The 15,858-nt window shown below is 42.9% G+C and overlaps 2 protein-coding genes across 2 annotated transcripts in view; both read right to left on the bottom strand.

Annotated features, from left to right (window-relative positions):
- Positions 1-4,251, bottom strand: part of DERA (deoxyribose-phosphate aldolase) — a 57,365-nt gene extending 53,114 nt beyond the window's left edge. Inside the window, exon 1 of the mRNA XM_037389500.1 lies at positions 4,086-4,251. Within this exon, the coding sequence (XP_037245397.1) occupies positions 4,086-4,116 (31 nt within the window). The 5' untranslated portion in view covers positions 4,117-4,251. The remainder of the gene's footprint in view (positions 1-4,085) is intronic.
- A 1,339-nt stretch (positions 4,252-5,590) lies between these two features.
- On the bottom strand, positions 5,591-13,926 carry LOC119149004 (serine/threonine kinase receptor associated protein). The gene is made up of 10 exons (XM_037389814.1): positions 13,656-13,926; positions 12,531-12,666; positions 11,690-11,771; positions 11,352-11,424; positions 10,679-10,775; positions 9,114-9,251; positions 8,436-8,572; positions 7,505-7,654; positions 6,891-6,956; positions 5,591-6,569 (listed from the first exon to the last, which is right to left on the bottom strand). The coding sequence occupies exons 1-10, from the start codon at positions 13,765-13,767 to the stop codon at positions 6,508-6,510; spliced, it is 1,053 nt and encodes a 350-aa protein (XP_037245711.1). The 5' UTR covers positions 13,768-13,926; the 3' UTR covers positions 5,591-6,507.
- Positions 13,927-15,858: the final 1,932 nt, after the last annotated feature.

Here is a 15,858-nt window from a genome sequence, read left to right as displayed (position 1 = left end):
CCGCGTCTCCTCACAGGGCAGGTGCTCCAGCCCCTGGACTATCTTGGTGGCCCTCTGCTGAACTTGTGGCAGTTTATCAATCTCTTTCTTCTATTGGGGGCAACAAAACTGGACACTGTCTTCCAGATATGGCGTAGTAAGTGCTGAGCAGTCCCACGAGCTACTGGCCATGTCCCCACTGGTCCAGCCTGGGGGGTTGCTGGCCGTTTCTGCTGCCGGGGCTCATCTTCCCCGCTCTGCCTTCCACCCTGCTCAATAACACTGGACTCCTGTTGACCCATTTCCCCAGCCAGTTTGGGTCCCTCTAAATGACCTGGCTAATTTAGTCTCATCTGCAAACTTTATGAGCAAGCAGTTCATTGCCTCTTCCAGGTCATTGAAAAAAATTTTACACAGGATGTATCCCAAGCTAGACCCCTGCACTACCCTACGTGGTACCAGCCGCAAAATAGAGTGTGACCTATTAACCATCACCTTCTCTGCCCAACCATCCAACCAGGTTTTTAACATTTTGGTATCCACCCATCCAAACATCCCAACTTGGATACAAAATATTGCAAAACAGAGTGTCAAAAGCCTTGCAAGTGGATGTAAATGGCATCCACTGCTCTCCCCTTGCCACCACATCCAGTCATTTTACTATGGAAGTCAATTAGACTGGTCAGGCATGATTTACCCTTTTACTAATACAATATATGATGTAACTATGTGACTGGCAATCAGCTTTGCTGTTGTTTTGCCACATGACCTTTGTTACTGTTCAGGCCATTCCCCCTTCCCATTTACCTTCTGAGTGGCCTGAAGAAAGACTTGTATCCAGGCACAAGTTCAGGCTCCATGCAAACAAGCTGTATTATCTGCTTGGCTTTAAACATCCTACTTGCCATCTTCTACCTCTGCTCAAGGTTACCGACTGTCTGTCTTTCTCCATGAATTCTGAAGCTGTTGCATCAAGACTCCATCTGCACAGAACCCAAAATCCATGTGGCAGATGTCTGCATCCCCACAGTTAAACCAAAGGAGCATGCTACTAGCTTACACTATAAAACAGATGTTCATTGATGTGTTTCACTATTTTGTTGTGAACTGCATTAAAAAGTTGCATCTGATGTTTTCCTGAAATGTGACAAAACATAAAGCATCTGTTCCATTATACTCCAGTGTCCTTGGAAGCAGAACAGGAGAGGCAGACTCTTTTCAGGCCCTGCAGGCATCGTGGTGAACCCAAGTACCAAGAATGATCTCACCAACAGTCCCTGCAGAATGACAAACTTACAAAATTCCTTATCTCCCTTCTTTAGATGATTCTCTGATGACAAACGTATCACTGTATTAAGACTAGTGACCCTCTGATAGTTCGCATAAATCAGTGTCTTTTTAATCTCTGTTACATGTACCTGTTCTTTACTACAAGTAAACACCTTGTTCTTCTACTAAGGAACAGCGATAGGAAGAAAGAAAGAAAGAAAGGATGAATTAAGGGCTTTTACAAAAGTGCATTTATTTTACAAAAAAAACCCAAACACATGGGAAAGCATTATATACCACAATTTGAGAAAAGATTGGCTTGTCATTGATAAACAAAGAGATGCTCCCTAACAGCTGCATCAGAAATTTACTGCTTAAATAATGACATGGGGCAGCAAGTATAGAAACAGCAGACAAGAGAAAAGGACTGAAAACATTTTTAAGTAAAAGATATTTTACCACTAGGTGTCCCTGTTAGAAAACTATAAGCCTACAGAATGCTCTGTGACATACAGGGCAAATCATTTGATTTATTGTTAAAGCTGCTGGCACAAGCTGGCAAAACCTTCAAAAGCCAAAGGGCCTAAGTGACAGAAGCAGTGTGTACCCTTAGCAACCATGAAAGATAAAGGCAAGGGTTTAACATGTCCTTTTTGAGTACTGCTATCAGCCAAGACACAGCATTAAATAAGATACTGCAACTTAAATATAGCACTTCACATAGTTCAGATGTGCATTTAGTGGGAGAGTGAATGGCAGGGAGTTTAATTCTCTCTTTAAAGCAGTCAGCATAAGGCAGCTGTTAGAAACAGCCACAGTGGGTATGCTGCTTAATATAAACATGGTCATGGCTGCACCATTTCCCTACTATGTCTGTCCTGCACATCCAACCCAGCTCATTTTGACCGCAATGGATTCACACAAAGATCACTGGGAAGGGATGGCAACAAGTACCTGCAGATAAGCTGAGGGCAGTGGCCTTTCCAGGTAAATCAGTTGCAGCTGGAAGAGGCCATATGGTGCAGCCCTGAAGACATCCATCCCTCTGTGCTCTCCGTTAATAATCTTGAGCATTAATTGACTCTGCCTCTTGGGCAGGGGACAGCTACTTACAGAAGACAGAGTTACATTAAATATTTGGAATGTACTCAGATTATTTTAGTGGCTGCAAAAAAAGCAATGATTATGTTGCATTGGTCAGCTGCACATTGAGTAATTTTCCCTCGACTACAGTTGTCACAGTACGACTACAGTTGTCACAGTAAGATCCAGCCAAATGTTACTGTTGTCGCCCATCTCTCCCAATAGTTTCCCACTTGGCAGCACAGCCTTCTTTACTACATATATGCCTGTCTGTCGGGGGATGACTGATAAGAACTGAACTGACTTCACATTCTGGACTCTCCACACATACTGACAATTAATTGTAAGGATAAATTTACACTAAGAAAAGGCACAGCATGCACCTAGTTTAAAGTAACTGGACCACATCTGCAAATCTCTGAGCTAGCTTTTTTTCAAACAGACATTGAAGTTTTGCCACTGTTATTAACACGTTTCTTTCAGCAAAAAGAGGGTGTTGAGATGATTACAGGTGAAACTCACCTGTCTCTGCAAGCAACCCACAAATAAGCACGTTACAGAGCAATGAGACAGCTCACTTTCAGGAACTACATGTCAATGACTTCAGTGAATGAAAATGCACTTGGCTTTCAGTTATCCACAGGCTAATCATTTAAACTGCATGTTAGCTCTGCCCAAAGCCTGTGCTTGTGCTAGAGACCGGAGCACAGCCACGTGACGCTGTGCAGCGTGGCCTCCTGAACTCCTCTCGTGCTAACTTTGAGATCTCCCTGTTCCACACCAGCTGTCCTTTATTTCTCACCTTCCATGATGCCATGCCTGTACCTCGCCAGGCAATTGTCCATCTACTCATATTGACCAAATTATCATATGCTGAAGGCAGGCTGTGGGAAGGCTCACCACCTTGATTCATTCCATCACTGCAGCTGGGTCTCACTGGGTGGAGAAGTCAGAAAGCTGTAGCCCTTTCTCCTTCCCACCCCAGCAATCAGCAGATGGAGGGCTCCAGCCGGGAAATAGCAGAAAAAAAAAAACCCTTTCTCGGCTGCCCTCTGTCGTACCTGAGGCACAACCACCTTTCAGGTCTGCAGACCACCTGTAAATACCTGGAAAATCCTTATCAGTTTTCAGAGAGCAAGCGACAGGGAGAACAATAAGGAAAAGTAAAACCCTGAGTTTGCAGATCAGAACCCAACTAATAAGTGTTCTCAGCCTCTTGGGGGGAAAGCGGGGGGAGATTTGTTCAGCAAGAAGCAGACAGGTACACAGAGGGCACCGGGCCCAGCCACCCGCCAGCCCGGCGCCCTGCCCGCGCCTTCCCCGCCGAGCCCTTTTCACCGGGCGTAGCAAGGGCGAACAGGCCTCCCGCAGCCCCCCGTTCGTATCCACGGCATCTGTCAAAGGATCTAGGGAATCGCAAGCACGTTCCGACTTCGGCTTTTCAGAAAGAGAAGGTTTTGCAGCAGCGCGGCGGGGGCGCGGGCAGACACCAGCCCGCAGCCCGCAGGCCCCCGCCACCTCGCCCGCCCGGCGCTCACCGGCACCGTGAGCCCCGTTCCCGGGGCGGGCGGGCGGCCCTGCCCGGGCCGCGGCGCCCAGTCTGCCGCCTCCGGAGCCCCTCACCCCGCCACGGCTCCGCAGCCAAGAGCTCCCACCGGTGGAGCCGCGGCCGGACACACCTCCACGGCCCCCGCCCGGCGGGGACGCCCCAGCGGGCACGGCCCCGGCCCGGCCCGCAGGCCGCTGCCCCTTACCCAGCTCGGTGCCGGGGTTTCGGCCCGCCATGGCCCGCGCTGCCGGCGGCTCCCCGCTCCCGCAGCCCAGGAGACTTCGGCCTCACCGGTCCCGCCCCGCACGGACAGGAAGCGGCGGCGGCCAGTCTCCGCGGGAGCACGGTGCTGCCCCGCCGCCACCGCGCCCGCACCGAGCCCACCGCACCCGCGCTGCCGGCGCTGAGGCAGCCCAGGCCCTGCCCGGCCCTCCGCGGGGTGAGCGCGGGGCCCGCCGCCACGGCAGCCCCTGGGGCACGCCGGTCCGTCAGCCGTCCGCGGCACCTGAGTTGCCATCTCGGTAACGAACCCAGACAACTCCAGGTTTCTTCGGGTTGAATCTTCAAGTAGAAACTGGTGTCACAGTACACTGTGGGCTCTGGGAACTGACTAACCTTGTGAATTTCTAATGAACTTACTAACCTGGTAAATTTCTAGTAACACCTACAAAATCAAAGACTGGTAACAAAGCCACCAATAGCTTCACAGCCCTTGCTTTGTTACCGAGTTGTAATGACAGAAACACACGTGAAAAATGTATTAAACCTTGTTAATATTCTCATTTAGATGAAGTAACTTGCAATTTTAGCCCTATTTGCTCAGTACTAGCAAAGAAACCACAAACACAACAGCATCACATAAAGCAGCCAAGGGTCACGGTTCTGAAATCAGAGGACGTCATTCCAGACATCTCCAACTGAAATGTTGCACACCCTAACTGAAACACAGCTCAAAGGCCACAGCCTGCAAGAAGCATCACCATGGGGCAATCTACGTGTTTCTTGGATTAAGCACATCCTCCAGCTTGTAAAATGAACAGCTTCCAGGTTGAAGCACTAGATTTTGAGCCCTCACAAGCCTTAATGGAATTAAAGATAAGGCTGAAACAATTAGCTATAAATCAGATGCAAGTTGCTTCTTTTTAGAAAAATGCAAATAACTGCAAAACTAATTTTGGAATGAAGTCAGAGAAATAACATGCTTAACACTACTATTGCACTAAGAAAGAATGATACCATGAGTCATGGTTTGTTTTCCTTTTTACTTCCCCCTGCCCAGCAGCTGAGGCTGGAGGAGACCCCTGTCAACCACCTGCATCCAACCACCTGCTCAAGCAGGTTCAGCTTCAGTAGGTTCCCTAGGGCCACTGTCTAGTTGGGTTTTGAGTATCGTCAGGAATGGAGGCTTCACGACCTTTCCAGGCAACCTGTTCCAGTATTTACCACCCCTCATAACAGAAAAAGATTTTTTATACATTCAGACAGAATGGCCCATGTTTCAATTTATATCCTAAATGTTTAGCTTCAATTTTTCTAACATGACAGCATTACTGTACTCTTAGGAAAAAAATCCAAAAGAATCTAATTACAAGTACAAATATGAAAAAATAAAAAGGTGCATGAATAAATATACCTCTGTATAAACTTTTCTTCTTTTCATACAGAATGCATTATGTAAATTCTTCAGTATAACATTAAAAGGAAATGACAAGTAGAACAGCAATATTTTCTTTAATGAAGAAAATATGATTTGTAACCTTGAAAGAGTAACTTTTTTTATCCAGTCTGGGGAACTAAACTCAAGCTTTATACAGATTCAGAGCCAACCGCTCAGATTTTCCATGTACAACCCAGTATTTCAGGCAGCATGTTTAATTTCGAGTTTTAACTGGTTTTGCTTTTAGAGACTCACTTTTACATTCAAACTTTAAAGAACAAAAAGACACAAAGCTTACACAATCAGAGAACTTGCCACCCTCGGTACCAGCACTAAAACATCCTTACTGCTTTTCTTCTGTATAGTACAAAAGCAAGATGCTCAGAAGATTACATAATTAACTTGGTTATTTCTCCATTCTGTGAACCCAACGCTCAACAGTAAGATATGAGTTTTGAGTCATTTTATTTAGACAACTGAAAACAGTTAAACATTCAGAAGCAGCATACAATGAAACAAAACCCAAACCAAATATTTTAAGTACATAATCCCTTCTTTTCAACTAAAGCCAAATTTTCCAACTTTCAAGGAGGGGAGGGAAAGAGGAAAAAAAAAAAAAAAAGGAAAAACCATTGTGTCTCTTCTCCATAATAAAGAAAACACACTACAATGAGTCTAACAAACTGGAGAGACTGGATCTCAGCTTGCACACTTCTTTTAAAAGACAGTAGGCAATCATGCTAAAGAGATAGCAGAACTCTACCAGTCTTTTTTTCTTTTTTTTTTTCCTTTTTTTTTTTTTTGGATACTCAGTTCTCTTACAGACAACACCTAGCCAGTTCCACCGCATTCTCATCAATTACTGCCCATCTTTGCCTTATGTAGAGAGCACACTCTGGAAGGCTGCTGTTTATCACTGGTCACTTGATTTAGTCTTGTATGTCCGCATGTCGCATAACAGTTGCGATAATCAGGCCTTAACTTCAGGAGTTGAGCTGTACACTGAATCTGAGTTTTCAGAGGCAAGATCTTCTGCAATTAAATAAAAAGTATTATTTAACTTCACCTTAGATATATAAACCAAAGAAACGTTGCACGGATTGCTTAAAGACAGATTCAGTTTGTTTTCCCATTTAACCTGATCCAGTTATTCCACCCTGTATGTTCAGTCTGCACAGCTCTAGTCACTAGTCTGACACTTACCAAATGGTCATTTTCAGGAAAAAGCAAAGATCTTTGAGAAGAGCGAAAAATGGCAAAAGGTACTTGGGGAAAACTACCTTGTCCACACTAAACATCTTGACTGATCTTTTAACACTTAGCCCAGTTGAAGCTGGCAGTTCAGTGCATTACCTATTTCCTCCTCTGCAGTTCCTGGAAGGGTGGTCCTTGCTTTTGCTGCTTCTGCATTCTCCTCTTCTGTAGAGGGGAGGGAGAACAAACAGTTAGTACCCTCAGTTACCCCCAACCCACCTTAATAAAAAATAAAATTCAAAAAAATTTCCCACTTAGTGGTGAGAAGAAACAGCTGGGTAAGCAATTCCATTAATGAATACTCACTTGCAGTTTCCTAGACATTACCCCCGCAAGTATAGAGAACCAAATTACAATATAATTTTTTTAAAAAAATATATAAAAAAAGTCATCCACATTTCTTTCTAGAGACTTTTACCTCTTTAAGACTTATAGAAGTGGTATTTCATATTCCTTACTCTTTAACATAAATATACATCAGATTATTTGCTTAAATATCCACAGAATATCTATATTCAATAAGCTTACAGGTTTTAAGTTAAGTGCTGTAATGGCAGCTACAAAAGTAAATCCTTCAATCTTAACAGATTTGAGTGGATATAGAAACCCTCAGAAGACAGTACAAGTTGCTGTATGAAATTCAATGTTTATCACTTATGAAAGTTAGTAAGTGCACATGGATCAGCCAAATTTCACCAGAAACAAGCACTTACCAGGAACTACACACTTCCAGAGACCATAGGTTTTCCCTACTGTTGTCTGCCACAGCCTTAGTGTACCATCCTCAGAGCCACTTGCATATAACTCTCCATCAGGGCTAAATCTCACACAGTGAATTGGACCAAAGTGTCCTTTGTAAGATTCTATAAGGGAACATACCAAGACCATTAATTTCAAATTTCAGCCAACAACTGAAATTAGTAAGTAAAAACTGATCAGAAGAATGGAGAAAAATACTGACAGGGGAGCCCTTTTAGCTTCTGATGCAAAACAAACCTTCTATTAATTCTTATTTCAGCAATCTCCAATTTAGGTAACTAACATATTAATGTTTTATTAATTGCAAGAAAACTGGTGCTTATTTATTCTAGGCAAAACTACAAAGCAAGCCAGTAGCATGGAGCTCACATGCCCTGTTCCTTCAACCACTCACTCCATACACATACAATTTTAAACAAGAACAGAATCAAATAATACACTTAGAAATACACTTTTTAAAAAATATATTTGGCCAACATTATCAAGAACACAAACATATAACATTTTTCATAAAAGCAAGTAGCTGCAAATTAGAGACACCTAACGAATGCTATGGTATGGCACAAGTTAACATACAACTTGCTATTGCAGCTACACAGAATCACAGAATTGTTTAGGTTGAAAAAGGCTTTTAATATCTAGTTCAAATATAACCTAGCATGACAACTTTTTCTAAATAGGTGCAAGAAGCTATTTAATGGAGACTTTAACTAGTCAGGTATAGTGAGAAAGGAAGGAATGCTTGCTTAACTGATAACATACCTTTTCATCCTCTTGCACAGCATGCTATGCAAAGACCTTATTTGAGTACAAGCTTATTAGTCTTATTTCATTAATCTAATACCCATTTCAGAACTCATTTTTGATTACAGAAAACAAACATACCTAATTCTTCTCCTGTATTATAGTCATATTTATAGAGTTTAAAATCTTCACCACCTGCAACCAAACATTCCTTTGCAGGGTGAAGTGATGCTGAATTGATTGTAGCAGGTGCTTCAAATGATTTAATCTGCTCTAGACTGAAAAATAAAAGTTTGTTAACAAAAGTTCATTTAAAAAAAATCCTGAAAGCAAAGAAACCGTGATTCTACTAATCACAACTGCTTTTAAGAAAAACAGAATACACCCACACGGTTTCTGAAACAATTTTTAATACTTGAAAATCACACTTGTCAAGTTAGAAACAAGTTCAGAATAAGCAAAACAAAAGCTCACACATTCAGAACTACTTTCTGGAATATGCTTAAGTGTGTAACTTGCTTTCTTAAGACAACAGAGATGTATAAATAATTAGTTCTCTGAAAAGCACTGAACTGAAACTGAATCCTGATTTAACCACAAATACAGTTAGTATGAAAATGGCACTGAACCTTTGAAGCTTAGTATTTCATAGACAGTTTGGGTTCACTATTTTAGAAGAGGGTAGCTGTTTCACACTCTGCCTCTGACAAGACAGCAAAGACATTGACTAATACCAGTTCTGACAACTTGGTGATTTTAGTTTTTACCCACAAATAAGCCCATTACTCAACCTGTGCAAATTCTGTGGTCTGGACTCACGTTTCTGCACTATGAAAAGCAATAGTCTTCCCGTAAGTTATCACAAGTATCTGTCCTTCTGGAACATACTCCATGCTGCTCACTGACATTGCAACATTTAGTGCCTTCACTTCAGTCATGGTACTCCGGTCCCAGAGGCTTAAGAGGAAACAAAAAGGAAAAAATGAGACTCTACAATTACTTCAGCAAATCAAACAATTTTCACCTCCCATCCGTGTCAAGATTGGGATCAAAAAAGCCACCTAACAAAGAACACTGTTTGACTCCACAGGTACTTCAGATTGTCAGTGGCGTCCTTACCTTCATTCTCATCTAGGCAAAGTTTTAAGACATGCTTACTTTAAAATACTTTTACTTTTGAAGCTTCATGCAACAACATTAAATGGTACACAGATCATTTAACTACTCAAGGATTCTCTTAGAGATCAGAAATCTTGTTTTTAGTCTGAGCGATAGAGCTTTCTAGAAGCAAGGCTTGAAGATTCCATTCTGCCTGTTTACCTTACAAGGCAAAGAGGTAGTAATGCCAACTTATACAAAGAACAGTGATTAATTTTAAATAATATGGTTTTCTTTGTAGGGGTGCAAGAACTATCTAAACAGAAAAGAAATTAAATTGTTCTGCTATGACAACTAAAAATCTTCATGCATTAACTGACTGCTGCACTTCTATGTCTACAGAGAAAAATGAACAAGACCAGGCCCTTGCCTGTCTTGAACACTAGGAAACTGAAAAGATCTGGAGCTGAAAAGGAGACTACAGGGAAACTGCACCAGTGACTTCATGCTCCCATCCTTCCTTCCACAATGTAAAAAACACCATTCTGCTTCTCTCTGTCCTGAGCCATAAAGAATCACTAATCAGCTAGGTGTGAGACGACACTGTTCATATCAGCCAGAAAGCTGAGGAAGCAGTTAGGCACATCTCCCATCTTTTCTGGACAGCATAGTTTGAGGAAGGGTCTTTGTTAATTAATCTGCCAAGCAGCCAGGTTTGTCTAGGTTTCAGCACATCTACCAATTGAGCATCAAGTAAACAAAATACAACCATGACTGGATGAGCCATCTTATAAAAACACTAAAGCCTACTCAACTTATCAGCATGGCAGAGAAATAAGGCTATGTCTATCAACAGTGCGCTCTTTCCAGATACTCTTCCCAGTCTTTTATCCTAATGCCTGGCTAGTCCAGGCCTCATGCATCTTTCAAGGCTCGATTGCAGAAGACAAGAAAGCAGTATCTCAGCACAATCCGTATGCACAAGACCTCATCTATAAATTCCTCTTCTCTACGATTGCAAAAGGCATAAATTTATTCTTACTATGCAGTTCTCAAAACCCAACTCTTATCAGGGAGGACACTTTCAAGGAGTAAATCAGAATTATTACAAAAGTTGTATATCTAATTGCAGGAGAACTGTATTAGGCATGCAGCTATAATAACCTAGGATCAAATAACCTGTGTTACTTATACCCTTTATCAAAACACACAACTATCTTCTTGTATAGATTATGATGATAAACACAAGTGAGCTTCTTAGATAAAAGAAAGTTACTTTTACTTACCGGACAGTTTTATCATCAGCTGAAAGAATCTGTTTGTCATCACTGCTCCATAAAGCCTTTTTAATGCCAGAAGTATGTCCACTGACAACATCAGGTTCTTAAAATAAAGCCAAATATTTTAATACATGTAAGAAATTGAAATACCATCATGCAGCAGTTTGGGCACTTTAAGTTATATGGTTTTCCATTTACTAGAAACATAAAATTACTTCAAGCACTTGTGACTTTATCTGTAGATCTTACTCTAGGAACTGGATAAATGTACACTGGGTAACTGATTGGCTAAATTTAAAAAGCATCATGAGTTTAACATCAAGGTTCTCTAGCTTCATATTACACATCAGCAGTTTAGTATTCACATTAATTTAAACAAACTTAAATATGTGGAATCTTTTTTCTTTCAGATAACTAAATTATGATTAATTAGACCTATTTCTAATGAGTCTGTATCAAACTGAAACATGCTATCCTTGAAGTCCATTACAGGTAAACTCCAACTCACTTGTAAAAGCATAAACTTAAAACCATCGAGGTTATCTTACTATAGCCACTATAGACACTACATTTGAAAAAACAATCATCAGCTTTTATAATTCATAACAGAAAGTAGATCTTAATTTCAGAACTTAATTATTTAACTCCACGAAACAAGAATCAGTTCTAAAAGACTCACCTGCTTCTGGCTTGCTCAAGTCATAGATACGCAACAGTTTATCTTGTCCACCTGTTAACAGATAATTGCTATCCTGAAACAGAAGTTATAAAGGGTCAACTCTATTTTGAATCAAAATACCAGCCTTCACCCATGAGTCTTTAAATAACAGTTCTTTCTCTCAGAAAGCCTCTTAACACACTTAACTACAGTTAAGCTACAATCCTAAAAACTAGAAATGGTATGCTAGATTATTTGCCTGTTAAGATACACACGTAAAAATTTGGGAAGTAACTAATAGCAAAACAGACCTTAAAAGCTTACTTCCCTGATGAAAAAGGTACAAAGGTTTTTCATACCTGTGTAAAATCCACACTTTTGACAATGTGTTTGTGAGCCAATGTGATTAGTTCATCGCCCGACACAGCATCCCACACTTTGCTAAACAGCAAGAGAAAATATTTGTATTTCAGTAGCACCAGGACAAATCCACCTCGATAGCCAGATTAGTTTGTAAGCAATCTTTCCTGACACCATCATAACATTTTATCATAAATGCTACATTCTTATGTATTCTTATAAACGAGTTAGTGAGAACACTTTATACGTTTTTATTAAAGCTTTTTTTTTTACTATGCCACCATTTAACTTTCTCCTTTTCTTCAGGACAAAGCAGACTAAATAGTATTTTACTTTTAAGACAAAGGGAGCTCTCCTCTGCAATTTTATTGACAGAGATTGCCCTCTACTAACAGGATTCAACTTGCTAAATATTAATTTATGCTGCAAACAGCACAAACAAACAACAAAAAACATCAAAGAAATAATTTAGTAGAATTTTCAGAAGAGCTTTCTTGTAATAAGAAGAGACTACCTGGTAGAAGCAAAATAAAAATCACTCTTTTAACTCTGCCAGAACTACAGTTGCTAGAGATTAGACACACATAGAAATGTTATTCTAGTGAACTGGCACGCTAATTATGTATATTATCAAGAAGCAGTCACTTGTTCATCACAATGGCATTAACTGCAACTGCTTTCAAGAACCTAAAGTCTAGGTTTTATTTTGGCTAGCCATAAATAAACTAACAATTACTAAAGAAAAACAAATGGCTCGGTAATTTACTACAGCTACATGTCACCAAAGAGCAGTAAAGACTAAAATCAAACTACAGACTTCAAGGACAGATAATCACTTACGCTGTAAAATCTGCTGCTGCTGTAGCTGCTTTAGTGGCATCAGTGTTCAAAGTGGCACCCCAGACAGCACCTTTATGACCGAGAAACGTGCCAATCCAGTCTCCTGTGTCACCCTGGCGCAGCATAGGCTTACCATCTTCAGAAAAACAAAATGAATATGGTAACATGATAAAAAAAGGAAGTGGGTTAAAAAAAAAAAAAAAGATTCCTTTGCACCAGCATGTGTAAATACTGCAGATTTTATGAACCTGTTCTTTGTAAAAGAGTTTAGCTGAAGAGCTTAGATATGCAGCTGTACTTGCTGCATGTACCCAACACTGTGTAAACATTACAATACTACTCCAAATGATTTAGGTTTGTGTTAAGGTAATACGGAGACAGAAAGGAGCACAAGTCTTGTGCTTGCAATCCATTATGTTTAAAACACATACAGAGATGGTGTAAAAATGAAATAGACTTTCCCATGATTATTTTTTCTGGGAGGCTATCAAAAAGCTCTTCACATAAGAAGATATTGAGCTGAACCAGAAGTGCTCCAAGGCAGAAAGAAATGTCTTTTTGAACTTAAGAACACATACAGAAGATTAACATATACATGAATGAAGGGGAAGTGCTATTCACATAGTGAGTTCTCATGGGAAGGGGGCGGACGTCGTCATCCTACACCCAGCGAGGCAGCTGCCCTGGCTAAACGGGAGCTCTTTAAAACCCACAGCTATGCGCACAGCCGGCGACAGCGGGCAGTTAGAAATAAAGCTTTTCGAGGCTTACCCCCCCCGCCCCCCGCCAGCAGTTCGGATCCAAACTGGGCGAATGCGGGCTGTGATACCCTCCCAGCCCAAAACAGCGACTAAAGCACCACGACAATCAGCCGCCCGCTCCCTCCTCCATGCGGCAGCACCGTGCGCTGGCGTTACGCGGCAAGTACCGGCCTTTCGCCGGCCGCACAGGGCACCGGGCACGACCGCCTCGGCGAGCTCCGGCCGCTATACACACACACGCCGCCACCCGCTCGGGAAAGCGAGACGCGGCCTACGAGCAGGCGGGCCGGCCCGCCGCCCCCACCCCCCGGCCCAGGGCGGCCCGCCGCGCAGACTGCACAACGGGGCCGGCGCCGCCGCTCACCCTTGCAGGCGCTGATGAGGAAGTAGCCGTAGGGGGTGACGCCGCTGAAGGCCAGGTCCACCACGGGCCGCGTGTGGCCGGAGCACGTCAGCGGGGTCTGCCTCATGGCCATGGCGGCGGCGCGGCGGCGGGAGGGGGGGGGAGGGGGAGACGGCGCTGGCGCGAGGCGGAGGCGGGGCGCGCGCGCACGGAGCCTGGGAAGGGACACGAGTCCCCTCCTGCCGGGCAGGAAGCGGCAACGGCGGCGGGGAAGGAAGTGACGGCACGGAAACGCTTCGGAGCGGAAGCTGCGTCAGCCAGCGGGCGCGCAGCCGGAAGCGCCGCTAGGCGCAAGCGCGCGGCATTCGTTGGTGTTATCGTTGCCGGGGAGGCGCGGTGGGCCGGGCCCGGGCGGGGCCGGGCGGGGCGGGACTCTGCTCGCCCGGGACGCCGCCCCCCTGCGGAGCCGACCCGAATCGAGCCGAGCCGGGCTATGCCTGGCGGCCTGTGGGCGGGAAGCCGGCCCGCCCCGCGCTTCCCGCGCTGCCGAGTGCCTTGTCAGCCCTCAGGGCTTCTGCCGCCCCCGCGCGTTCTTTTCTCACCCCCGTTCCCGAAGGAAGACTGTCTGACTGACCCCAGGGTAGGGTCCAAGGCTCCTCAGAGCTTCTTTATTGTGTCTAGGAGCTCTTCTACAGCAGTTCCCGGCAGGTTCCAGCTTGCACTTGCTTTTCAGCAGTTGGGGTGTCACAACGCAGCCTGTCTCCCCATGCCCAGCTTCTTCCCAGTTGGCACTCTGTGCCCCTGTGGTGCTTCTCTGGCCTCTTCAGGCTCCTAAACCAGCAGCAAGTAAACCCTGTCAAAAGGAAGCGCAGCTCTTTCTGTAGAGCTAGCTCCCTTCATGGCTCTCTGCAGGATCCGATAAGCCTTGCCAGCCACGGAGGCTGGTGGAAAGACAGATAGGGGGGATGTAGCGATCTCGGGATGCATAGCAGCACCCACCTGGGTTTGCATAAAAGAAGAGGGAGCTAAGATGGTGGTGGTGGTTAGGGCTGCCCTCAGAAGCATCTAAAAATGGCATTTGAAGATGTGTCAACAGCCTTCCTTAAAAATTAGGTTATTTAAAAATGCTGTTACTCTTCTTTCAAGAGGCTAAAAAATCAGAATGATTGACAGCTGCTCATCTACTTTTTCAAGTCTTACAGCTAGGAAAAGCATTAAAATCATTAACAGATAATTGACGTTTAAAATAACTTTGGTCTTCCACAGGTTCTCTTTAAAGGATAGGCACCATATTTCATTTTCTGACCTTCTGGTATTTCATTTATACCCCCAGAGTTCTTAAAAGTAACTCCTAATGATTATGTAATTTCATGACACATTTTCATGCATACTAACCACTGCTGACACTTCCAGTTTTTCCACACACAGCCACAGACTACCACATAGACCTTTTAAGTACCTGAGATTTTCCAGATTTTTTCCTTGCAGTGATAGCAGTCTCTCACTGTGCTTTGCCAAATATTCAGCCTATAGCTGAATCTATCAAGTCTCAGACAATCATGGGGAATTCAAATGTAGCTCTGAAAGATTTAAAATTAACGTTAAAAATAACTTCCCAAAACGTGTGTTTGTCTTGGTAAAACTGACTGAAGAATTTTCTGTATTTTATCCCGTTGTTAGGAATACTTTGAGAGCTTAATGTACAAAATACTCGGCAGAGTGGCTAAAACTTCAGAGTGCAAAAGTCAAATGCCGTTTTATTATACTTTATATTATAGCAGTGTTTCAAAAATGTCATGGCATATTAGTGTTCTAAACTTTACATGTATGTTCTCTGTTTGTATTATTCCTTGTAATTTTTTTTTCTTCATTCCTAACCGTATATGTGTTTTGATTCTCAGTAGAGCCATTACACACCAAAAATACATTTATAGGAATGGGGCAGAAACTAGGGGTATAGATGGAGATCCCTTATCTAAATATTATATAAATAAATATCTAAATAATATTTAAAACAGGACTAAACAAATATTTATTAGTTTCACATTTTTCAAAACCTAATCTAAACATATCATTGTGTCTCCTAATTGGAAATGCTGCTTGGGTTTGCATTTTAAAAAACTGTTCTGGTAACTGATGTTATAAACTTTCTGAGTGTGTGTGGGGGAAAACCAAGGGTCGGTAAAGTTCAAAACTTTGTACTGAATTTAAATTACCTACTTAA

Source organism: Falco rusticolus, chromosome 5 (genome assembly GCF_015220075.1).
Source record: "Falco rusticolus isolate bFalRus1 chromosome 5, bFalRus1.pri, whole genome shotgun sequence".
NCBI lineage: Eukaryota > Metazoa > Chordata > Aves > Falconiformes > Falconidae > Falco > Falco rusticolus.
This window is presented reverse-complemented; position numbering and strand designations above follow the sequence as displayed.

What these genes read in the sequence shown, in the direction of transcription:
- LOC119149004 (XM_037389814.1), bottom strand. Translation starts at nt 13,767, where the DNA reads ATGGCCATGAGGCAGACCCCGCTGACGTGCTCCGGCCACACGCGGCCC. An exon ending in GCTGATGATAAAACTGTCCG is followed by an intron (nt 9,252 to 10,678) that starts GTAAGTAAAAGT and finishes TTTCCTCTTAAG; the next exon opens with CCTCTGGGACCGGAGTACCA. An exon ending in TAATACAGGAGAAGAATTAG is followed by an intron (nt 7,655 to 8,435) that starts GTATGTTTGTTT and finishes GTTCCCTTATAG; the next exon opens with AATCTTACAAAGGACACTTT.